At 39.8% G+C, this 24293-nt stretch overlaps 2 protein-coding genes across 2 annotated transcripts; one reads left to right on the top strand and one right to left on the bottom strand.

Moving 5' to 3' along the window:
• Positions 1-1686: 1686 nt before the first annotated feature.
• Positions 1687-7520, bottom strand: snrpc (small nuclear ribonucleoprotein polypeptide C). Its single transcript, XM_069678842.1, has 6 exons — positions 7465-7520; positions 6433-6475; positions 5632-5740; positions 4027-4086; positions 3171-3275; positions 1687-2205 (listed from the first exon to the last, which is right to left on the bottom strand). Exons 1-6 carry the CDS (start codon positions 7470-7472, stop codon positions 2084-2086), a joined length of 447 nt encoding a protein of 148 aa, XP_069534943.1. The 5' UTR covers positions 7473-7520; the 3' UTR covers positions 1687-2083.
• A 1871-nt stretch (positions 7521-9391) lies between these two features.
• On the top strand, positions 9392-18954 carry ilrun (inflammation and lipid regulator with UBA-like and NBR1-like domains). Its single transcript, XM_069679089.1, has 5 exons — positions 9392-9638; positions 11809-11963; positions 12118-12315; positions 12469-12773; positions 16084-18954. The coding sequence occupies exons 1-5, from the start codon at positions 9481-9483 to the stop codon at positions 16117-16119; spliced, it is 852 nt and encodes a 283-aa protein (XP_069535190.1). The 5' UTR covers positions 9392-9480; the 3' UTR covers positions 16120-18954.
• The last annotated feature ends 5339 nt before the right edge of the window (positions 18955-24293 follow it).

The raw sequence follows: 24293 nt of genomic DNA, 5'->3' as shown, positions 1-24293 counted from the left end.
AGCATATTTTTACATTTCTTTCTCTTGATTTCTGTGGAGTGAAATTTAAATAGTAGTAGTGGTCTGAAGACAAAGGAGTAGAAGTGCTACTGGGTCTTTATAATCACATACAGCTGCTCTTTGCATACTTGGGGTTAATTCATTTTGAGAAGGGGTCATTGCACGGGTGAAAAAAGTGTCAAATGCAATTGTGATTCAAAAAACAAATCAAAGGCACTCTGTAGGTAGAATTAAAAAGCCTTTATTTTTCCTTTTTTTCCCTTCTGTGCCTTTATTGAGAGAGACGACAGCGGAAGAGAAAGTTGGGACAACACGCAGCAAGGGGCAGAAGGTGGTGGTCGAACCCAGGGCCCTTGCATCAAGGACTGTAGCCTCCATATATGGGATGCATTTAAAGGGGCCATATCTTTTGAATGGATGTTCTCATATTTTGCATGGCTTACACATTTTTGGGTGTTTGTTTTTCCAGAATCACATTTTTAAAAAGGTCGCCTCTGAAATGGGCCGTTCAGAACAGCTGCAGGTTTCTGCATAGAACCTTGCTTTCGCTGAAATCGACCAATCGTCTTTCATCATTCACCTCAGGCGGCCTTCTTGCACTAGCTTGTAGTCAGGTCGTTGTCAAGATGTCAACTTACCATTCTGATACCTCCTGGAGAGTGTGGCTCGTACATATGAGGCCGAATAACCGATCCTAGAGCAGCCATGTTTTCTACAACTTTGGAGTGACAGTGCAGTGCGGCCGCTCCCCCACGTGGGATCGCACACGTGGGAGGGGGGCTACGCGGTCACTCCAAATACTGTCAGCCAATCGTGGCTACAGTCTACCTTTGTCGAGTTACCCGAGTAGTAGTGGTCTATTGACAAAAAATTAATTAGCAACTTCTTTAATCATTGAACAAATGTGAGTCTTTTTAAGGGCATAAGTGTCCTTTTAAATTTTGCTGGTTTGAGCCCCACATATGGATAATTTCATGTTTTTTAAGGACAGCAGACTTCAACCTTGAAATCCAACATCTTTTCCTGCAGGCACACAAAACAGCTACACACATAAAAGGCATCACTTTGGCCGATACTGGGAACGATTTCCTTAAAAACTAGATTAATCACTAATGAAAATAACTGTTCTGAACACACACACACACACGACATCTTATTTTGTCAGCAGCCCAAAAGCTGCGTTGGTGTTGCCAACTCAAAGCTTAATTTTCAAACCTCAGCTGTTTAACTTTCACAGCACCAAAAAACTGAATGTCAGCAGATACGCTGATATACTATTACCTAATAAAGTTGATATACGGAACCTGTAAGCAATTGCCTTTCGCTTCCAAGAGATATGAAGTAACATGAGCGTAAATTTGGAGTCGTGACTCTGGCAGCCAGACATACAAGAGTCCTGCTCACTGTTCTGTGAGGTCTGTTTGACTCCCCGCTACATCCTGAGGGATGTAACTGCATCTTTAAGCTGCTACATGATCCACTATGTCTGCCAGGTAGTCGCTAACAGTGTCCATCTGCAGGTTGGTGTAAACTGAGGGTCTTTGTTTGATTGACATCTCTTTTGGATCGACAAATGACCCTTTTATGATCGTTACTGGTGCACAAAGATTGGTGAAGTCACATAATTCAAAGCACAAGATCCACAGCGTTTTAACCTAATTAAAGTCTTAAAGAAATCGGTTTGAGATCACGCTTTTATTTATCAAAGCAAAGCAATGAAATACAACCAAATACGTAAAAACCTAAAACAAAGTAAAAAACATAGAATCACGTTTTGTCAAATCAAACACGATCTTTAAATCTGGGCGCTGAACAGTTTGTCAAAGTGAGAGGACTTAAAAAAGGGGCTTTAAAACAGGCAAATGAGACTAATTCTGTGTTGGTAAAAAGTAATAAATACTGCGATTCCAGCTGAAGAAAAGGGAAATAAATGACATAACGGGGGCCTTGTGGTTCAGGGTTGAAGAAATTGGACGTTTGAGCGTTTAAAAAGTCGTATTTATAAATCCAAGTGTTAAACCGAGTGTCCTCACTAGACAGCGTCTGTTCATGGCAACAAAGGAGGGAGTAACTCCGCTCGCTCTTATCTGTCCGGTCGCATCATTCCCGGCCTGACAGGCATCATCATCGGCCGAGGGTGACGCATCATGTGTGGTGGTCCTGGCATCATCTGCATGGGTCCTCCCATCGGCGGCCTCATGCCTCCTGAATGTGACAGTGAAGGGATACACAGCATTATGACAACAGCTTGACAGAGAGACACAGCTGGCTGTGCAACTTAAACTTTAGAGTTAATTTAGAATAACCTTGCAGGGATCATATTCTGTAATAAGGTATTAAACTGCCTGCTCTTTTTTCTCTGTTTCTGTTCACACACAATCGTTTTCAATATTGATTTAAATCTGAATTATTTCTAAGACCTGTGTATTTGTTTTTTAATTTAACCTTTATTTAGACAGGTAATCACATTGAATTAAAGGGTCTAAATCTTGTAATCTATTACATGTAGCATCGCAGCTGACCAGAACCCAAGTTTACAACGGCCTCAATCCCACAGATATAAAAATATACAATGCCATAAAGCATTTTATATCCAAAACTGCACATCTTTACGCTGACTTTCATGTTGATTAACCATTTGAGTTTTCATTTCCAACCTAGAGTACAAATATCTTATTAGAGGAAACCTGAGGAATAAAGAGGGGGGGCAACAGGCGGTTTCATCTGCGAACAGGACATATCAGGTGAACAGGATTATTCTGTTATCTTCTTTATTTGTGACTGCAGGAAACCGAATAAAAGGGCATCAAAAAAACTCCAGGACAGCAGATCAAACCCCGTGTCTGCACGGCAAATGGCTGCTTAACATTTTTCAGTTTAGCTCAGATCCCAAACATCCCTTGAGAGGAAGTTCTTTGTGAATCACGGCAGCATAAAAGCACAAACATGAAACACAAACACAGCCAACTGAAGACACTTAAAGTGCTGGAAGAATATAAATAAAAGGATGTATGATAAAAGGAACAAAAGCCGTCTGATGAGGTGATAAAGGCCTCTTCTTTCCTCTGAAATACCTTAAACTGTCAAACACGATCCGTTTCTGCAAGAAAACTTTAGACTTTACACAAAGTTAGAAATGACTGGAGCAAAAGCAGAGAAACTTTTCTTACCCGGTCCACCCGGCATCATCCCATGAGGTGGAGGGCCCATCATGGGCATCATGGGTGGCCCTCCCATGGGGGGTGTTGGTAGCATGCCAGGTCGAGGAGGACCACCTGTATCACAAACAACAGATGTTACACAGGCTGTAGATCAAAAGCATTGTCCTATAGTTGTATATTATATTATGTATGACCTAATATTTGAACACTTCATTCCACCTTGTACCAGCTGTCTGACACTTTAACTTATTTTGATTTTGGAGACCTCTGTGAACAAAGCCGTATGTCTCATCTCTTTGCTGATCCTTTCCAGTACATGTCTGTTTAGTATTCAACCTGCTGTCTTTTAATTTGCTACCAAAGCTTTCTGTTTTCAGCTAACAAGCATTAAAAATAACAATTGAAATATTGAATCCTTTCTCTGGTGGTCTGGTTTGCTTTTGTAGGCTTAATAGAGGCGTCCGCTCTAAATCGAGTCTGCTTCATAATCGGTTAAAAACAGTGCACGGCGCGTTTAATTGATTTTGTGTCTTTTATTGTGAGTTTTAAACGCTTTTCTTTGTCATTTCTTTCCCTATTAAAATTACTCTGCCTCTGAGTCGGAAATATGCTGTTCAAATAAAGCTGCCCTGCCTTGTATCACCTCTGTCCAGTGGAGTGGAACTTTTAACAATTTAATTTAGTTATAATCCTGTCGCAGCACAAGCTTTATAAAAAAACTAAAATACCTTTTGTATAGTCCTTTATATGGAGCAAAGTGCTGACAGCCTCGTTCTATTAGGCATGAATCTAGATATCATGAGTCAGTGCCTGTATTGTGCCCAGTTAATCACATTACCGCTGAGCTAAAAGACAATGGACTCACCTGGGGGAGGACCACCTGGGAACGGTGTGGGAGGGATCTTTCCCTGTTGAAAGGCAGCCGCTGTTGGGAGACAAGACCAAACATCAACATAGAAACAAGCATACAAATATTTCATGTTCAGTTCAGACAAAATATGTCTGTTTTTTTTTAAGTTTGTAAAGATAATTTAAGCCAGTGTAATGGTATATATCTGGAATACAAACAAGAACACAAAGGGCAGCACACGGGGTCTTAAACATTCCTGCATATGAAAATGCACCATGTGGTGATATGCAAGAAAACATTGATACTCTCAACTATCATCTTCACTTTGGCGCTGTCCGGGGCGACGGCCTACTAGAGTATCTTTAAATTTATAATCTTGTGCAACAGAAGTTCTTAAAACTTAATTACTGTCAATACTAATTTAACTGCCACCATTACTTCCTGCCTACTTTTGTAACTATTGTAATATTGTCTCTTTTGCATTAACCAATACACTTTATATTTTCACCCCCTTGAAAACGAGGTGGTTCATCTCAAGGGGTTTTTCCATCTAATAAACTGTTAATATATTTGAGTTGTTTTTTGTACTTCTCTAATTTGTACTGTATTGTTTGAGCCATCTGGCACTATAATTCCCTTTGGCATTAATAAAGTTCTATCTTATCATGATGTTAGTGTTTTTGAGAATAGATATAATGTCAAAAAACACATCAATTTCTAACCCAAAGTGCCCATGCATAGATTTTAAATGTACTGATACAAGGACACGTAACTCCTTTGAGTAGGCTGCATGAAAAAGTAGTGCTATGATGTTTCGATGTGACAGGGAAATCCTATTATTTCGCAGAAAAATTAACTTTTTTTAACGCAGGTTTTATGCATGATGGCGTGGTCTTTATATTATGACAATTTCCCTAAAATTATATTCCAAAAAATGCAATATAGTTGCAATAAATAGCAATATACACAGCACTATTGTGGTGCAAATTTTATAGCTAAAAATGCTTCCATCCTCTGCAGACCACCACCAAGGCAGCAGATTTTAAATAAGAAAACATTTTGCATTCCTGACATGCTGACAGAATTTGTAGGCTGCGATTTCTTTCCTCTGGTTCTCTAAAAATTTAGTCTGCAAGTCCACATATTCCTCTCCAGTGGACATTACTACGCTTTAGCACTACATTAGCTTTGCATCTTTTAAGGGGATTAGTGATCTGTAATCTCAGAGGGGGCCCAAGTAAGCTGGTGTACATAGTGCACTGTTTAAGCAAAGGGCTCGGATAACCCACACACATGTGCCTAAGCATGCCTTGTGTGGGATATGTTAACAGGCTTTACTCCAACACCAAGTCTGGGTCTAACCAGGATATTAAACATGGGAAGGAAAAAGCAGGCTTTGAAGTGTGTGAAGAGTGTGCAGATCTAGCAAAATAATCTTCATTAGCAATGCTTTACTGCCACTACACGTCATGCTCATATAGAACCTTTAAACCTCAGCTCTTCTTGCACAAACATCTTACATGTCGCAGACTCAAACGGCAGTGTAATCATGCAGTTTCTGAGTATACCCAGATTCACTCAGCCATACTCTCCAGATAATTGAGACAATAACTGGCTTACTTGTTTTATCGATCAGGCTCTGAGCCTGCTCCTCCATCCATTTCTGGTAGTAGTCCTTCACATTTTCTTTGTGTTTTCGGCCACTGCAGTGGGTCTTCCTCACCGATGGCTGGAACAGAAATGCAACATATTCGTGGACATTTAACATGAGCAGAATACAACCAGTGGTGGACAAAGTACACAACCTCATTACTTGAGTTAAAGTATAGATACTCGGGGTCAAATCTTACTCCAATACAGTCAAATTATTACTTGAGTCAAAGTCCTGCAGTACTTGCTTTCAAAAATACTTAAGTATTCAAACTACTTTTTTTGTAGGCCGTGTTGAAATTTGTGCGCGTCAAAAAGAGTGAACATTTAAAATGATATGAATCATTTTTCATTTCAAAAAGCTCAAACACAGGCTGAAGATAAGGCCATGGGTGCTCAGGTGGAGAATCATCATCCTTCTCTGCCGCAGCCATCTTTACCGCCACCAAATGAACGGCCTGATCTGAGTGACGTTTGCTATACGTTCAACCATGGAGACAGGTAGGTACACGTATGGCAACACCACTTAGAGAAACCACACGCAAAACTACACAACTTGTTGTCTTTCGGATTTTAGAAAAGAGTCATCACCTGACTTCAAAGCAAAAGTAGCGAGTAAGGAGAAAATTCATAGAAATGTAGGAGTCAAAAGTATGATATTTGTCTTTCATAATTGGAATAAAAGTTACAAGTTTCCCCAAAAAATAATAGTCAAGTAAAGTACAGATACGAGCTTTTTCAAGTGAATTGGTACAAACAAATGCTACTTACCGAGTCATGTGTTAGGTAGGTATCACAGTAATCACAGTAAAACCTGGAGGGAAAAAAAGAGTGTTGTTAACAAAAAGACTGAAAACTTTAAATTAGAGCTTGGGCTTCTCAATATAAAATAGAAATTGTTTATGAACTGTTCAACTAAAGAATCAGAGATCTTAAAAAATCAAACATTTCTTCTCATGTCTCAACTCTTGTGCACATAAAAAGTGATTCCCTTATTTAACAAACACAGGTAATGTTTCATTCATTAAGGAGTGCTGTGGGTATTATAGTATTTATTGCATGTTGTGCAAATGTCAGACAATATCCCTTTTTATTCAGCAGGGGCCCCTTACCTTCCCAAAAAAGAACATGCATTGTCATAAAAGATTTCTTTGTTTCAAAATGTATCGTGTACTATCATCCTGGACCTAGATCACCAAAACATCTGTATAGATGGTATCATACAACTAATTCTTTGGCCACTTATTTTTTTTATGAGGCGTTGCACTCCGCAGCAGCGTGGGAGACATGTTCCAGTGGACAAAGGTATGACTCCAGACACGACGTTCACCTTCAGGTAAATTGACGTTATTATGCATAGATGGTGTTTTATAACGTCAACTTAGAATAAAACTTTCTCCCATTACTAAAACAATAACCTGGTATAAACCTCATTACTGAGACACAAGTGGGATCCCACGTTAACGTTACCATCTCGTATCCAAAACAAAAATAACACCTTCATGTATAAAAAAGCCATAAAAAAAAGTTCAAAATCGTGAACTCAAGCAGATAACATGTTTTAATGCCACAGTGCTGTAATTGTAGCTAATGTTACGTTCACACCGTGGTTGAGCCCAGCAAATAGACACAGCCCAAACAAAGCTCACCGCGTTTATATGGAAACAAACTGGTCTTTTTATGAGTTTTTAACGTTAATTTTACCGTCATTCGTGACTTAACATAAATATTAACAATAAATCATTTTGTTTAAAATTGGAAATCAGATATAAAGCATGAAAGACAAGTGATATCTAAACTTACTTAGGCATGATCCTCAGCAACCACCGCCGAGAGCGCGATTCCGGTGTTCCCAATAAAGTGTTCCCACTAGATATAACAACTACCAACGGATAGTTCCGCCTGAAATTTGTTTAAAACCAAAGGTTCCGTTTGTTTCGGACGCACTTTAGAGTGAATCAAATTCGATAACTCACTAAGAAATAAGAGACAACTTACGAATAACTTACGAAAAGATGCGAATAGATTAATCTATGCTATTTTGTCCTACAGCTGACTCAGTTTCACTTTTTAATAGCAAAGCACTCATAGGTAAATTAAGAATTAATTTGCTTGACGTTTTAGGATCACAAAAGGTTAGTTAGTTAGTTAGTTACCATCTCTAAGTATGCCTTTTATGATTATATTGTTTCTTTTATTTAAGAAGCTTAGAATTACTTATTTCTTAACAAAAATTAAGCAGCTTTTAGCAAGTAGGCTGTGGTCAAAGAAATGTCTTTTATCTTTTACATTATAAAATTTGAAAAAATAATAATAATTAAAATCCTCCATTACAAGGAATATGTATGTATCCCAAGTGTAATAAAAAAGGCCCAGACTTGCCCTATTTCTGTTATTGAGGTGTAAATAAGCAGCATTTTAAAGTTGTAGCTGGTAAAAGGTGAAACTTATCTTAATTAACTACTTCCAATACAGTCAAGAGGTTCAACAAGTAATGATACCTGGAATTTTATAGAATTATCTAAGTACTCATCCATTTTTCAAAGTAATAAGTAGATGTCAAATAAATGTGGCTTAAAATGTTGTAGAGTTAAAGCATAAGGTAGTATATAATGGAAATACGCAAAAGACTTCAAAGAAGAAGAATGTTTATTACTTTCTCCCATGCCAGTATGCAAAGTGAGTCAAAATCACTCATTATCCAAAAATAAACAACAGTACAGGATCCAAAACCAATCATGAAGAAATATGGCTACTAGTAATGGAAAGGAAAGAAGGGAAAGGGAACAGACATAGTGTTATTCTTACTTTAAAAGAACACCTACATGTTATACATAATTTACACACTTCATCATTTATGCATGCCCAAAGGTACACACGAAAAGACACTGCCAAGTTACTATTCACTTACTTTGATGATAGAGGCTTATTTTTCAACAGAACAAAAAAGGATTTTACAGAGACTTGAACTTAGCCCAGGGGAAGAGTAATCTGAATCTCAACCATGGCTGCTGTAGATAGCTAAAAAATGATTTAGATAATTGCGTTTCAATAATTCAATATCAGCTATACCATTTTAAAAAATATTACAATTAAACATTAGGCTATTAAACCACTCATGCACCTGGTACTTTGCTGCAAAACTAGCAACTTGGATTTCATTGCTAAACTATTAAATTGTTATTAAATCCTGGTCATACAGCTATGAACTGATAACTCCTACGGTATCTTATGAGCAAAATAAGAGCTGAATAAAATCGATAAAAATGTTCCAATAATTCAATATCACCTTTACAAACCGTTTAAATATTACATTTGATATTAATATACCTGTCAAGCATCTGGTATTGAGCTGCAATTTAACCACTTATAGATTATCTCAATGATAAATGAATACCTGTTATTTGAATCCTGGGCTAATATCTATTAATCGGTAATGCTTCACGTGCAGCTTAAGACAAAATGCTTACGAAAATCTACATCTTTACAACTGCTCTCATGAGTCAATATTTGTATCAAGTAATGTGGGATTAGTGTCCTCCGATATATTTGGAAGTGAGCTCCAAAAAGGGCCACTTTCATTGATAAACCAATGAAAAGGTGGCTGCAAATAGCAACAGATGACGTCGACGCCCACTACGTGATTGGCGAAAGGTGACGCGCGGGCTGTTGCAACGTCAAACATCGTCCCCCTGGTCGTGCCATGCGCACTGGCGGTTGTTGTTGTTGAGCTGGTTGTTATGGCTGGACAAGGCCTCGGACTAAACTGAGAGAGGACCCCCGCACCACCCCGTCTCTGTTGCGGGACACCCGCCACCCATGGAGGGCACGGACATGGACGTGGACGCGGAGCTCATGCAGAAATTCAGCTGCATGGGCACCACGGACAAGGACGTCCTCATTTCGGAGTTTCAGAGGCTGCTGGGTTTCCAGCTCAACCCAGCCGGCTGCGCCTTCTTCCTGGACATGACCAACTGGTGAGTGCGGGGATACGTGGGCCTGTTGTCATACAGCAACATGACGCTAACATAGCAGGATAATTAGCTTTAGTTAGCATACGTTAAAATAATTCTAAAAATAAAATTTAAAGGAGACGGAGACACAATGTGCTAACCGTGTATTTACGTGCTCCATGGATGCTCGGAGTTCCCAGTTTGGGAAATCGTTCCTCCGACTCCGGTGTGTTCACGAGCTTTAACTGGTAATATGGAAACAACACAGAGGCGACAAAGAAAATATGTTGGGTTTTATTGCTGAGAACAAATTTAGGGTACTCAATGTGTTAAGCAACTTACGGCTACAACATGATAACACATGACATAATACATTCGAGCAAGTAATGATATGCAAAAAAATAAATCCATTAAAAGTTTCTCGCCCTCAACATAACATTTACTTTCGTCCGCCATTTTTCAGCTGAATATGACGTCAGGGTTCGTCAACTCGGCAGGTCAGGTACCATAAATTTCCCTGACTTTCCGAGTTGTTTATTTTGACCTGAGTGGGCGTTTACGTAAAATTTCACCGCTGAAAACTCATTTTTCCGATTATTCTGACACCACGTGAATGCAATGTATGTTAGAGTTGTTCATAGCTGGCAGTTAACTCCTAACGATCATTTCTGTGGCAAACGGAAGTGAAACGGTAGAGTTTGTCTCAGCTGTGAGTTCAAAATAAGGTGAAATAACTTGAAAAGCAAAGCACAGGCAGTCTAATTTAAGCACAGGGAACTCTCGGCGTAGATTATCTGCCATATTACATAACAGCGTTCAGAGTCAGTGTAACCATGCTCTTTGGGAAGCCACAACTCAAGGCAGCAGCCCGAGTCACTTGACGTTAGTCTGATGACGTAACCAGTCGTGATCTTTCAACGGCTGACAAAAAATGGTGTTGATCAAAACGTGTTTGTGTCTTTAATCAACCGATATAACGCGATTAGCCACTCAATCAATCAAACGCGCATGGCCTTGATCTAATCTCATTTAAAGGGACAACCAACCCAACCACAGAGTTGTCCCTACTTATTGAAACTACTTAATCAGTTCTGTGGAGTTTCATTTTGATTAAACACGAGCTTACAGCAATAAATCATTAACTTCCCAGGACTAAGTTAGGAATGACTATCTTGATCACATACCTTTTGTAAAAGATCAGGAAAGTGGCCTAATTTGTCTTATCATCCACTTTTTGAAAGAAGAATCACTGGCCACACATTATCTGTTTAATAGTCATGAAAAATACAACTAATCAAAAGTTGCTCATTTGTCTCTTTAGAAGGAAGGGTCACTGCAAATCAGAACCAAGTTTTTCTGAGCGATCCCCTTTATTCTATGATGAATTTCTTCTTACAAGATGGGAATGGTTTCTCCCAGACTATTCCCCTGTCTCTGTTGGCAGAAGGGACTCTGAAGGGTTTGATGAGTACTAAATTATGTGATGCTATCACCTTCTAGTGTCACCAGATCTTAACCTAAATAAACACCAAAGTTAGATGATGTACTGTCGCGCTAAGCTGTGCCTTTGCCTCCTTTACCTGCGCCAGTTTGACAACAGGATATGTGTTGATTTGTTTTGGTTCAACACAACCTGCAAATAATCCCCCTTCTAGATATGTTTAGGCTGTTGTGTCTGGGTTCGTAGCATCACCCAGAGGCACATACAGCCCTGTTAATTTAACCGCCTTCTCCAGGGACCGTGTCTGGATGGAACTTTACTGCTGCTCGAGTCTGACCACTGCACAGTTAGCTAGGTCCTGCTCCGCTCAGTTCAGTATCAGGATTTCCCACATGGAAATGATCTTGTGGTTATCCGTTTCGCTGCTGTTCTCCTGTCTCTTGTGAGTGGCTATTTCACTGTACTTAGAAAGTCACACAGTGGCTGTAATCTTGCTTAAAACAGAACCGAAAAATAAACAGATTTTTCAAAAGGATGCCAGAAAAAATTATGCAGACTGGTGAAAAATGTAAACTCATGCTTAGCCAGGTTGGTTTGGAAGAGACACAGCACACAACAAACAACTTCATTGCTGGTTTTCTTGATGTCGGTTTATTTTGTAACATTTTTAATAAATCTCGTGGCCAAAAAGGGTCACATGAATTATGTTGACTCACAATCATGCTCTTCCTTTTGTCTTTTGTGTTGCAACAGGAACCTGCAGGCTGCTATTGGTGCATATTATGACTTCGAAAGCCCCAACGTCAACACACCATCCATGTCCTTCGTTGAAGATGTGACCATCGGGGAAGGAGAGTCGGTTCCTCCAGACACGCCGTTCACAAAGACCTGGAGAATACAGAACACAGGTGTGAAGCACGTCACCATGATTGCATGTTTTGTTTATACAGGATAATTTGCCTTTCTGCATGTGTTTGTTTGCTCCTTGGTAAATATCACTTACAGCGTCATGGTTTTGCTTATGAACTGTGTTTTAACCACACTCATCTTTGTGCATTAAAGGTGCAGAGTCGTGGCCACCCGGGGTTTGTCTCAAGTACATTGGCGGGGATCAGTTCGGGCATGTAAACACAGTCATGGTAAAGTCTCTAGACCCCCAGGAGATATCAGATGTGAGTGTGCAGATGAGAAGTCCCACAAATCCAGGCATGTACCAGGGCCAGTGGAGGATGTGTACAGCCACAGGATTATTCTACGGAGGTAGGAGATCGCTAAATTTGGATTACTAATTAATGAGGCAATTTATTGGAGCTGAAACTAACATTGGCTTTAAAAGATATTTGAGTCTTTGAGTGTATTTGTGTTTGAGTCTCTAAATTTGTGGTTGTGTCCGTGCTCTCCTTTCCTCCGCAGACGTCATCTGGGTGATTCTTAGTGTAGAAGTGGGAGGCCTCCTCGGCGTGACCCAGCAGCTGTCCTCCTTCGAGACAGAATTCAACACCCAACCCCAGCGCAACGTGCAGGGAGACTTCAACCCGTTCGCCTCGCCGCAGAAAAACAAGCACGACGCCACTGACAACAGCTTCAGTGATCCTGGAGGAGCGTGGGAGCGCACGCAGGAGCCAATCCAGCAAGATCAAAACGGACTGTCTCATAATGCTGTAAATAGAGCGTCGAATGGCCTCCAAACCAATCTTTCTGTGGTGACTTATGGCCAGGTATGTAGAATTCAAATTTAGACTAAGTTGTACTACACTTTCTGATTTATTGTGTGAGTTTGCATGCATGAAAGATGAGCAGTTTTAAACCTACATCATAACAGTCAGGCACTCCTCCATCTACAGCTGTAGTGTTGATGATATGCTCCATTCTGACCCATGCTGTGGTATATTAAGTGCTTATTTAAGAGGTTGCCCTACAAGGTTTACTAATTGATTTGTGGGTTGTTGTAGACTTGAAGTTCACATGTAAGTAGCCGTAGGGATGTCCTGTGCACTATCATTCATCAACAGAAATGTTGGCCGCAGTAACGGTTAATGAAGAAGCTGCATCATTAGAACAGGATTGTAAAAGATAAATTCATCCCTCTTTGATCGAAGCGGCTGCATTTTGAAAATGAGAAAAGCCATGACCATATTTTCTAAATATTTTGAACTTTTATTGGTTTCATTTCAAGGAGAACTAGTGGAGCTTGCTGTGACAGAACAACCTGAAAACAAGTCCTCCCTTTTTTCTAAAACGCGTTTGCTGCTTGTTATCTATGATAAACGCAAGACAAAGTTTCTGATTAGGTCACCATGGTTATATGTTAGCTTTTATTGTGCTCTCTGTCATTTCTTCAGCAGCTGTGGTCTTTGCAGGACTAACGTCTTGTCCCAAAGACGCATCATTCCACCTCATAAAATTTCCTCATTTGTCATGAGGATATTGGTTACAGAAAGGCCTCCGGGTAATTTGTATCAAAGGTGTTTTTCCCCTTTTTAACGTTAATTTGCTCAGCAAATTTATTGCCAATCTACCTTTTACATAAAGAGGCCTGAGGGTGGTATTAAAAGCTCATGGAGTGTTGAAAATATAAAGGTTCTGTCCTCTGGGGAGCCTCAGTGTGCTCATTCAATTTTATGGCAGTCTGCTTCACAGATTTTCATATTGGCTGTGTATAACTAGAACGTCCTGGAGTATCCATGTGCACTTTATTGAGCACACTTTGTTTTTAAACATATGCTTTCTAGTCTTTGGCGCACTCTAGTTATGGACCAGAGTGAGAGAAGGCTCAAGGGGCCGTTCAAATCATCTCTAGGGAGGATTTCATTTTCACAGCAGCTGTTGAGATATCGGGTATCGGACAGTTATTCAGACGGGAAGCTCTTATCGTGTTTTGACAAATCCAGATCGATTTTTGAAAGTGTGATAAGCCAACCCCCCCGAATTTGGGGTATTTTTGCGAATCAGATCTACGCCCCACTCAGAGATGGTTTGAATGCAATCCTGATATGAATATTCCAGAAACCTTTCAGTCGTGACGCTCTGGCCAATCAAATCAGATTTCACGACAGTTTTTTTTTGCATGACTTGCAATGCGACACACAACAACAATGTGGAGTTCAGAGTGACTGCAGTGCATCAGAGCGGCTGAGCGGAATCAGTGCTGCGACTTGTAGCTGCGCTCTGAGTTTGTCTGATGTAACGGAGGACTTCTGCATCACGACTTGACATCAGGGTTTGGAGGGCAGGATGATGGATCTCCTTTTCTCATGCATCTATGTGTGAAGTCAGCCTACGTGGTTAATTACAGTAACGCTGCTTCCACTGCAGCCGTGCAGATAAGTTGCGGATGTTTGGACAAACAAATCCGATCTTATCTCTTGCAAATGACAAATCAGACTTTATCGTTGTCTGAAAAATCTGATTTGGGAAACAAATCTGATTTGCCTGCAGTCTGAACAAAGCCTCAGAGTTTTAACAGAACTTTATGGCAGACTCGATGTTGGTCTGACTTTACAGTACACCTCCATGTGAGTATGTCTATTCATTTGTGAATTATATTGATTAATTACCGGAAATACATCACACAATCTAGCTTTACAATACAAGTTTATGATCTCTGTTGAGGAAGTGTCCTGTAATCACTAGTTCAAACCTCATTTGAATCGCCTGAGCCTCTCGGGTGGGGCAGCATAATTGTTATACAGGTGTATCACCTCATACCAGTCATACCTGAGTCTTTATTCATAGTTCATCGTCTCGGGTGGTTAAACTTGACTGCTGAAATCCACTTGGCTTCGTCGAGGCGTTCATTTCAAGGACATTGGCTGAGCTGCGTCCTACACGTAGTTTTACTACAGCCCTGGGGCAGATAATTACAACAGTAGTAGCAAAGCTTTCGCATCATTTAATGCAACTCCACTGGTTGGCAGTATTTCTAGTTGCACATGCCACCACCGTGCTAAAAGGAGTGTGTGTTGGTTTGATTTAAAGAGTGCTTCACACCTCTGATAAAACTACTCAAGTAGAAGTTCTGTTACTTGACTGAAATTGTTTCCCACACCGCTGATTTTTATATTAAACACGTTTACCAAAGTTTCCTGACACATACTGTCTGTGCAATGAACTGAAAAGGAAGAGAGGAAATGATAGTACAGTTGGAACGATGTAAAGGTTTAAAGTAAGAGGTGTTCCAACTAATGCCATAAATGTCTTCATGAAGCAGGGTTACAGAGCTTATTGTGTAATCTGCAGCCCTCAGCTCCCAGTTATAATTAAAATGAAAACGTATGTCAATCATGGGCCCTATGTTTACATGTTTTGGTGTCATAATGACGAGAGATGGACCTTTTGTCAAAGAGTAAGATCCTCGTTTAACCAGAAACGGCAGTTATATAGCTCTCTTCATAGCCACCAGACTACATTGACAGAAACGCAAATTTTACCTTGTAGAACACAGGAGTTGCTGATGGTCTACCGCTGCCTCGATCGGTTAGTTTGTTTGTGTTTATTGTGTGGGGTTTTAAAGGGTTAGTTCAGTTCCTCAACTAACGTGTGTCACGACGTGTAACGAGGCAACGGTAGACGAGCAAGTCCCATGTTCTGCCAGGTAAAATGACTGTTTTTGTCAATGGAGTCTGGTGGCTTTGAGGAGAGCGATCTAACGGCTGTATGTCTGAAAGATGTGTCCAGGGAGGATCTGAACTCTCTTCTGTCCCATTTATGGTTCACTCCGATATGCGTCGGGTTAGTAGTTGCAGCTCTCCTTCCTCGCCTCGGACTCAATAGAAATCAACCGGCAGCGCTGTTTTGACGCGATGCATGACACTTTGATCTGATTGGCCTGTTTTTGATGTGATGCATTTGATTGGTGTCTGGTCCAAGTTTTTCTGTCTAGCTTGCAATATCCATCGATAAATATTTTGCTCGGTAACGGATGGATGTACAAATGTAGTGAATGACTTTACTTCATTGTAGTAAAATGACTCCGTTACTTCCACCTCTGGTTTTTATTCTAACACTCTGTCTCTCATGTTTTTTCAGGGTATTCACGGACCCTATCCATTTGGACAGAGCTAGAACGACAAAGACCCCCCCCTCCCATGGTGGATGACGAGCTGGGAGTCTTTAGGTGCAGAGGAGTCGGAGGGGGGGAGGAACTGTTGTTTTCTATTGACTCATGACAACCCTCTCCCCGACCTCATGGCCCTTTCCACAGAAACACAAACTACAGTGGGGTGATGGATTACATCCGCTACAGTGAAACACCCCACCTGACATCAACACCCGGACTCGCATGTGTGAATGCTTCATTAAAGAGTGCTACAAACCCTGACAAATAGATACACACAACTATTTTTATTTCCACTGTAAAACAGGTCTAATTTAAGGGAAAATCAACCCTAAACTACCTGCGCACAATTCAGTACTCTTCAGGGTTCCTCCACAGGTCGGTTGCAGAGAATGGGACAAATTATTGATGATCAATTTGAGGCCTTAAAAAGTCGTCAAAAGAGAAGCTCAAATATTGTTGGATGTTGGTTTTTATGTGGAAAAAAGTTCCATCTTTTATTCACCAAACAATTTTACCAGAAGTGAATGGGTTAGGTCTTGTTGTCCTCTACATGAGAGCCTCATAGCAGCTTCACTCTCAGTATGAACAGGTTAAGCAGACTATTAAGGCTGTCACCAAATCGTTGAAGTTGATGGTAGAGATGGGAATGTTTACATCACATTCACGTGATATTGCAGCTCAAAGCGGTTTGCTCTTCACAGGTTTGGCTGTAAAAACAGGGCGATAAGTTAATTTAATGTTACGTTAAACCACCTTAAACACTGCATTTATTAGTTGTCATTATTAAGCACCAAGCCTGATGTGTGAAAGCTTTTCGAATTGTCCCAGTTGCAATTTTTATGTGGACGCTCTTTACTACGTAGGCTGGGAATTCCTTCAAATTGAGTTTGGAATTCTGCTCTTCCTGTTTCAGGATTTCCATGACGTGCACCACTCTGGTTTTATTTTCTGTATTCCGGCGCACAAAAGGTTAAACAGCTTGTGAACTATATAAAAACAAGACAACAATCTTGGTCAAGTTTTAATATACCTTGAGAACATCTGACCGATGCTACAATGGAGAATATTTGGATTTACTGCTGAGGTGACTAAAAGTGGGGAAGTACGGCTGTATTTCCGTCACATTTAGAACTCAAAAGTGCTCCAGATAAAACTAAATTTTAATTACATTTCTCAGAACTTTTTCGACTTATACTCCCGGTCATTGTCTTAAAGTAAGAGGTTCCTATTCGGCTTCAGTGAATCATTTAAAGTATCATTACACTCAGGAGTCAACCGTCTGTGTGTTTGAAGTAAAAAGTAAACCTGTATCATGTCTGAGGGAAATATTGGTGTCACTAACAGCCGAATATCCTCCACTTTCACAATCCATCCCTGTGTAGGAACCCTGTCACTCCCAAAGATCAAATCCAGACAACCAAGACACTAATCTGTTCTGAAGCATCTCGTCTGCAGGTTCCCCTTCCAGACTGCATCAGACGTGTTTGTTTTTTTATTTAGTTTTCGGGTGGATTTTCTCTTTTAATAGACGCTGAAGGGATGCGAGTGAGTGTGAGAAAGTGAGGCGTGAGGACGGGTTGAAAAAGCCATTAAATCTATTTTGCCTGATGTGTGACTGTAGTTTGAGTCCATGTCTACAGTATGTGTACTAGATATATATGTGTGGATGCGAGAGCGTGCGGGTGTGTGGTTTCTCTTTGGTATTAACTGACATAAAAATGGTGTATACTACTTGGGCAAAGGATGACGTGTCTATTTACAAACACACGTGTATTGATAGAGCTTTACCGGGCGTGTTCCCCTGAAGTATTGTTGAGTGATTCTGCACCGTGTGGATGAACTGACTCACCGTTTGCCCTTTTGTTATTTATTTGCTTTCCTTAAGTGCACTGCAGCTGTGTAAAGTCCCCTTTTCAGCCAGCAGGTGGTGCTAAAAATCTAAAGACCAACTTCAAACATGACTTGACATCACGCTGAGGAAGAAGACATGGTTAGCTGCAGCTTGATTTGAGTGAGAATTGAAACGAACGGTTCACATCAGGATTAGCGCTGATGTTCTGTTACTGCTATTTGCACAACTCTAAAGAGGAAACGTGGTGATGTTTGGCTCATTGTGGATTGTGATACCAGCATTTTCCAGGATGTTTTATTGTTTCTATTTCTCATCTGCTCTCCCCTAAAGGCCTCTGTGTTTGTTTGACAGCTTTAAAGTTTGTTTTCATGCTGTTTAAGTTTAAAACGTTTAGTTAAATCTCTGCAAGAATGTGTGGTTTTAAAAATGGAGGCGGTTTGCTTTGTTCATCGTGTTGGACATGGACTTCATCGTGTATTTTTTGGCTCTAAAATAAAATGAGAAAAGCTGTTGATGGACTCCATGATAGTGTTATGAATTCATTCAAAAGGATTATATGGTTTTGTTTTATGTCTTCTTCTGTTGGAATTATGAACCTCTAAATGACATTTAAAGTTCATTGCGGTTTGTAAAATTCACCAGCATTTTGTGTTGCTGTATTTGTTTTAAGAGTCAGCCGAAAGTCCTCCTCCCAAACAGTATACACTGTTCTGCTTTGCTTCTCTTAGTCACGTCAGTCTTTTCTTATTTTTCTATGTGTGTGCGTGTGTGTTGGCGTGTGAGAAGATGGTGAGAAATATTGCTGGATCCTAGTTTTAGTTTGTGACTATGTACGGATTTGAGGTGGCTGGCATGGTGAGTGGATGAGCTGAAAGTTTACATAGTCCTCAAATAGCACATTTATCTGAAGAGAAACTGTCAAAATAAAGCTTTTCCCCTGTATCTATAATTAAGCATTTGTATGATTAAATTAACACTGAAACAAGGAGTAAGAGTCTTTTTTTGAGGGTGACGAACACCAGCCTTGTTTATTGTTTTTCTATGTTTTTCTTCCTCTGACTTTTTGTGTTTGACTTTCAGGAATTTGATTGAATGGTACAGTACAACAGAACAGATGATGACTCCTTTCACAGCTAGAAGGTCACTGGTTCAAACCCCGGTTTGGGCAAGGTGGGCCTTTCTGTGCGGAGTTTGCATGTTCTCCTCGTGCAGGCGTGGGTTCCCTCCGGGGTCTCCGGCTTCCTCCCACAGTCCAAAGACATGTCTGTAAGGTTAATTGGTGACTCTAAATTGCCCATAGGTGTGGGTGTGAGTGCGAAAGGTTGTCTGTCTGTATGTGTCAGCCCTGTGATTGACTGGCGAGGTTCACATGTTTTGTTTTGAGTGAAATGTCAAGTAAATATTTCAATTTTCTGATACTAAAAGTGACAATCTCGAAGATTTCAGTTTTGTTCTCTTGGGCGCCCCCTAATGGCGATATACAGTAATTGCAGGAGGACGCTGCAGGAGAGCTCCAGTTCGAACTCTTGATTTTTCTCCCTGACGGTCGCTTTCCTTTTTAGACTGTTTGCCTTCATCTGAGCGTCGAGTTTGTTTCTTTTTCTTTGGATTTTCACTTATTTTTTTTATCTTTTCTTTGTTTGTTCAGCCATAGTAGATTACTGTTTACTCGCAACATTTACAGAGAGCAGAAATGCATCCGCTTAGCTCCGCCTACCCTCTCTGGCAGACCAACCACTGCTGGCTGACACGACACTAACTGGGCGCTGCTTGTGATTTTGTCCACCAAAGTCGCACCAGACACCCAGTCCATAATAATACTATATACTGCAAATGCAAAGGCTTTCATCAGTGGGCCATAGACTCAGTCATCATTGTGTTACCTCATTGGGCGAGAGATAGAGACTCAACAGACATTTATTTAAATGAAAATCTTACTTTAAGTTTAAGACCAAATACCTGCAAAAGTAATGTTTCCCCCCTCACCCTCAAATATACGCTATGCTAATTCTAACAACTGAAACGTAGCTGGTGGACAGTACCAGCATGATGTTGGTCGTTCAATCCTAAAGTGCACTGTGCCTTTAAGCACAGCCTCAGCTGCTGTTTATTAGAATAGAATAGAACTTTATTAATCCCGAAGGAAATTATTGATCCAGGTTGCTCCAAAGTTACAGTACAAAAACAAGAAATACAAAATAACTCAAAATATAAATGAACTATAAAATAAAAAGTGTATAGAGGTGAAATGCAGAGAGACAGTGCCTAATATGATAACAATAGTACAATAAGATGTTTACAAAATAAAGCTTAGTACAGAGAGAAGCATGAAGAAATGTAGGGAATAAAAAAATATAGGAAATTTAAATATGTAAAATATGTGCATTAAATATACAATAAAAAGATAAAAGTTGAAATGCTGAGAAATGGAATCTTCTGTGATTTAAATATAACAGCCAGAATAAGAGTTAAATACAACACAACATTGTTAAATTAACAGTGTAAACGCAGTAGTGATGCCATATGATCGTCAAAGTCATAATAAGAAACCTCAAGATTTTTATTTATCTTAAAATAATGAGAAACTGTCTCAAAATAATTGCTACAAAAGAATAATGAAAGTTTATCAAAATAATTACTAATTTCACGTAATGACTTTGTGCTTCAATATCATGAAATACTTTCTCAGTATGAGTTAGAAAATGAAATATTGCTGCTTTGATTAAAAAATGTCATTATTTTGAGCAAGTTTCTCCTTATAATTACACTCACATTGGAGTTAATGAGCCTTCAAACCACTTTGTGTGGATTTTAAGTTCTATTTTTCTTTTCCCACCTTCACTCTTTCCGCTACTGTCGTAACCATCGCCGAGCAAACAACGAAATAATTGATGACTGCAGGTGATAAAACTTCAGAAAAAAGTGCAAATCCCCCCAAAAATGGGGAAACTATTTCACAGTGAGATGAAGGCAGAAGTGGTTTCTGATTATCGCCACAGCTCCTGCTGAAGACAACAAAACGAAGACGCTTAAACAAACCGTATCGGGTTATCAGTCTGTAACGTGATTGACACACAACTATTTCCAAAGAGGTGTCAGCAGAATTTGTTGTATTAGAGTTCTTGTGTTTGTTTAGTGCCGGCAGACTGTACTCCTTTTTTACATTCATAGGTTTCTAAAGAAAGTCCCACCCGACATGCACAGGTAACCGTTACCTGTCACCCCAGGGGAAAGTGTCAAATGCTCCAACAGGCCCTAACTCCCCTCAGGTCTAAGTGAATGGATTTTGCACAGATAGTCATTGCCTGGTCTGCTATAAATTGTCTTTTGAGTGCAATTCCCTCATTAAAAAGACACATTTTATATACTGATAAATCTTTGCTATAAATGTCCCACACCGCTTTATTTTAAAAACTGTTTCAACATGAAGTGAGTTGATGCATTAAACTGTCAGAAACTTGGCTCATTCAGATAGGAGATGACCCTGATAGTGCATATAGTCATGCAGGTAAGCTCTATGTGTGTGTTTATATATGAGAGACAGGGTGCGTGGGTGTGTGCGTGTGTGGGTGGGTGTGACGTCCCCGTGCATGCAGGTGGTGCGTACCGAGGCGATGACTTGAATGGGGCTTGTGTGACATGGTGTGACAGGGTAACTGAGGACAAATATTGACTTTTGTTTCAGTGTGGAGTCTCAAAAGCTCCAATTATATCTGTGATCTCTCGGAGCGCTTGAGTCAATAGGCTTGTTTTCATAATGAGGGGTAACTGATCGTCATAGCTATCAAGACAAACAGGCCTTTCGCTGGAGGCTGACAGAGTGTTAAAGTGAAGGAATGAAACGCAGGTGTCAAAGAAGAACAGCTAAATACGAATATGACGCATCACAGTGTAGAAGAGCCTCTGTCATCATCGCTGCAGAGAAGCACTGGAGGTTATTAGTGCAAAGAAACCCAAAACAAAAGACAAAAGTTAAAGACATATTTGATTTAAAATTCAAACTTGCATGACTTATTTAATTAAGAATGAGTTGCTGGGAGGAACTGGGGAAAATGCTTGAGGCAAACTGAAATGTTTAGTTTTAAAATCTCGTCCTCTGATCCTTATCTGTCAAAATTTAAATTAACCTCTACATCATTTATTGCCCCCAGCAATGCACGACCAACACCACTCACCAGAGACGTGCATGAAAACAACGCAGTGATATTAGATCTGACTTTCCCCATTTAGCAATTAAATTTCAAATTAACTTATGAGGTAGAATCCAAAAAAGTCTGACAGGTATGGCGGTGCATTCAGTGTCCGAGACAGGAAGCAGCCGTGTGTTGGCATGCACCATCTGGTTGATAGAGTTCTGACTGACTCGGAAGTATCAGTGCGATTAGATTACATTTTATTTGTCAGGGTGGGGACAATCAGGGTCTCGTAAAAGACGATGAGCGTAAGCCAAAGTTTCCGTGAAGGCACAGCTCAGGGAAGCATCACAAACTAGAGAAAGGATGGAAAAGTCATCGACTCAAGTTAAAAGATTCTACATTGGAAAATGTTGTTCTCATGCAAAATGTCCCAGAAGAAAAAGTGCAGAAGAATTCCAACAAAACGAAGTCAGAAAGTAGAAAAAGTTATCTTGGGTCATAGTTTATTTTATAGTCAGGTTTTACTGTTTTATATAGGCTACTTCTCATAAGTTATATGTATCGTCTTGAGCAAGGCGACATATGTTATGAGATTACAACAAGTTTTGTCTGTAAAATCTTTATCTCCAAAGGTAAATATTACTACAGCTGTTGGGTAATTGCTGCTGAATGAAATGCATGTCCGTCATAAACGTTGCAAAGTGAAGTATAAAGTTGCACAAGATACGAATGCTGAACTGAAGCAATTAAAGTATCTCAGACGTTTAATAAAAGGTTACATTTAAAGAAGATAATATGACGTGCAATATGAAAGCAGAACCCTCAGAGAAGTCTGCAGTTTGCCTCATCTCACGGGTTTCCATTCTTTGACTCATTGTTTATCCGTCTGACACAGTTTTGGTTCATTGTCTCCTCATTTTCAGCTGCAGCAGGCAGAGTACGGGCCTCTTGTCCAGCACCAAACAGCAGCAACAAACAGGTGAAAATAGTGAATAATTTAGAAGCTAAACATCCTGATATTTTGTGCACATTTTAACACCTTCAGTATACAAACTTCATAAGGTCATACAGTATCAGTGTTGTGCTATTCATGTTTAATTCGTCCCAATGAACTTGAGTAATGATACTTTAAGTGGTCTTAATTTCATCCCTGGCGACAAGCTGTGTAAGCATGTTTGCATTAGAGACTTTCCTTCAATGTTTAAACATTCATAACCAACTTTTTTTAATCTATTATAATAATAATCACATCAATATCAAAGCAATGTTTAGCAACGCGAAGGCAACTTTTAGGACTACCAGAGGCAACTGCTTCTTGTGCAGAATGACATCCAAATTTTAGCTTGTTATGTTTGGTGAATAAATTATTTTATTTACAGCTTTCCCAGATTTTTCTATTGTGATCTGATTCCTATCTTTTCACAACTCTGCCTTCCGTAGTTAAGACTAGTCCTGCAGCAAAATGTTGATCATATGGGACTGTAACTGATCTGTAAAGGATACTGTGTCTTAATTGTGATGGCTTGTTTATGTCAGATTTATGTTACAGGATTGGGTTATTAATAATACAAACATATACCAATGTAGACTGAGGGCAGTGAAGAAGGCTCCTCTTGTATTTATGTATAGTTATGTATGTATGTAGTTGTAAAGTAAAATAATTAGCCTGGATTTACAAAACAAAATGTGTAAGAACAAGAATATACATAAAATATTCTTAATTACAGGTATTTGTGTTTCAGGTTTAACTTTGCTTCACACTCGCGACTCCAATTTGTCTGTAACACACTTTGTATTGTGTCTAAAAGGCTTCAAAGGCCTGCTCTGTTTCTTTGCCTAAAAAAAAAAATCCCAAATAGGTGTGAAGCTCTTAAACTGGTTCTTCCAGTTTCAGATCCAACTCAGGAAAAAAAATCCTCTCAGTGATATATTACAAAAAAAAGATTACTTTGTGCAATCTGCCTCTTAGGTGGACTTAATTCACCTGCAGAAACGGTTAAATCCAGCTTTTTTTTTTGCCCTGAGGGAGGAAGTTTCCCTCCCTCCTCTTCAACTGGTGAATACAGATGCAGTATGTTAGCTGGGGTGAGCTTCAGTGAGACCTGTCTCTGGTGGTTTGTGTTTTCAGTTTCCTGCAGAATGCTACAAGGGGAAGTCCTGCAGGTTGAAAGGACACAATTGAATCTGTCAT

This window comes from Semicossyphus pulcher, unplaced genomic scaffold (genome assembly GCF_022749685.1).
Source record: "Semicossyphus pulcher isolate SPU_LCO1_2020_fin unplaced genomic scaffold, fSemPul1.0.p SCAF_3, whole genome shotgun sequence".
Lineage (NCBI taxonomy): Eukaryota > Metazoa > Chordata > Actinopteri > Labriformes > Labridae > Semicossyphus > Semicossyphus pulcher.
This window is presented reverse-complemented; position numbering and strand designations above follow the sequence as displayed.

Bases quoted from the DNA above. Each gene is read 5' to 3' on its own strand.
- snrpc (XM_069678842.1), bottom strand. The intron at 5,741-6,432 runs GTAAGTAGCATT...TTTCTGTTCCAG, and splicing joins CCTACCTAACACATGACTCG to CCATCGGTGAGGAAGACCCA. The intron at 2,206-3,170 runs GTAAGAAAAGTT...TGTCACATTCAG, and splicing joins GATGATGCCGGGTGGACCGG to GAGGCATGAGGCCGCCGATG.
- ilrun (XM_069679089.1), top strand. From the start codon at position 9,481: ATGGAGGGCACGGACATGGACGTGGACGCGGAGCTCATGCAGAAATTC. The intron at 12,316-12,468 runs GTAGGAGATCGC...TTTCCTCCGCAG, and splicing joins CACAGGATTATTCTACGGAG to ACGTCATCTGGGTGATTCTT. The intron at 12,774-16,083 runs GTATGTAGAATT...ATGTTTTTTCAG, and splicing joins CTGTGGTGACTTATGGCCAG to GGTATTCACGGACCCTATCC.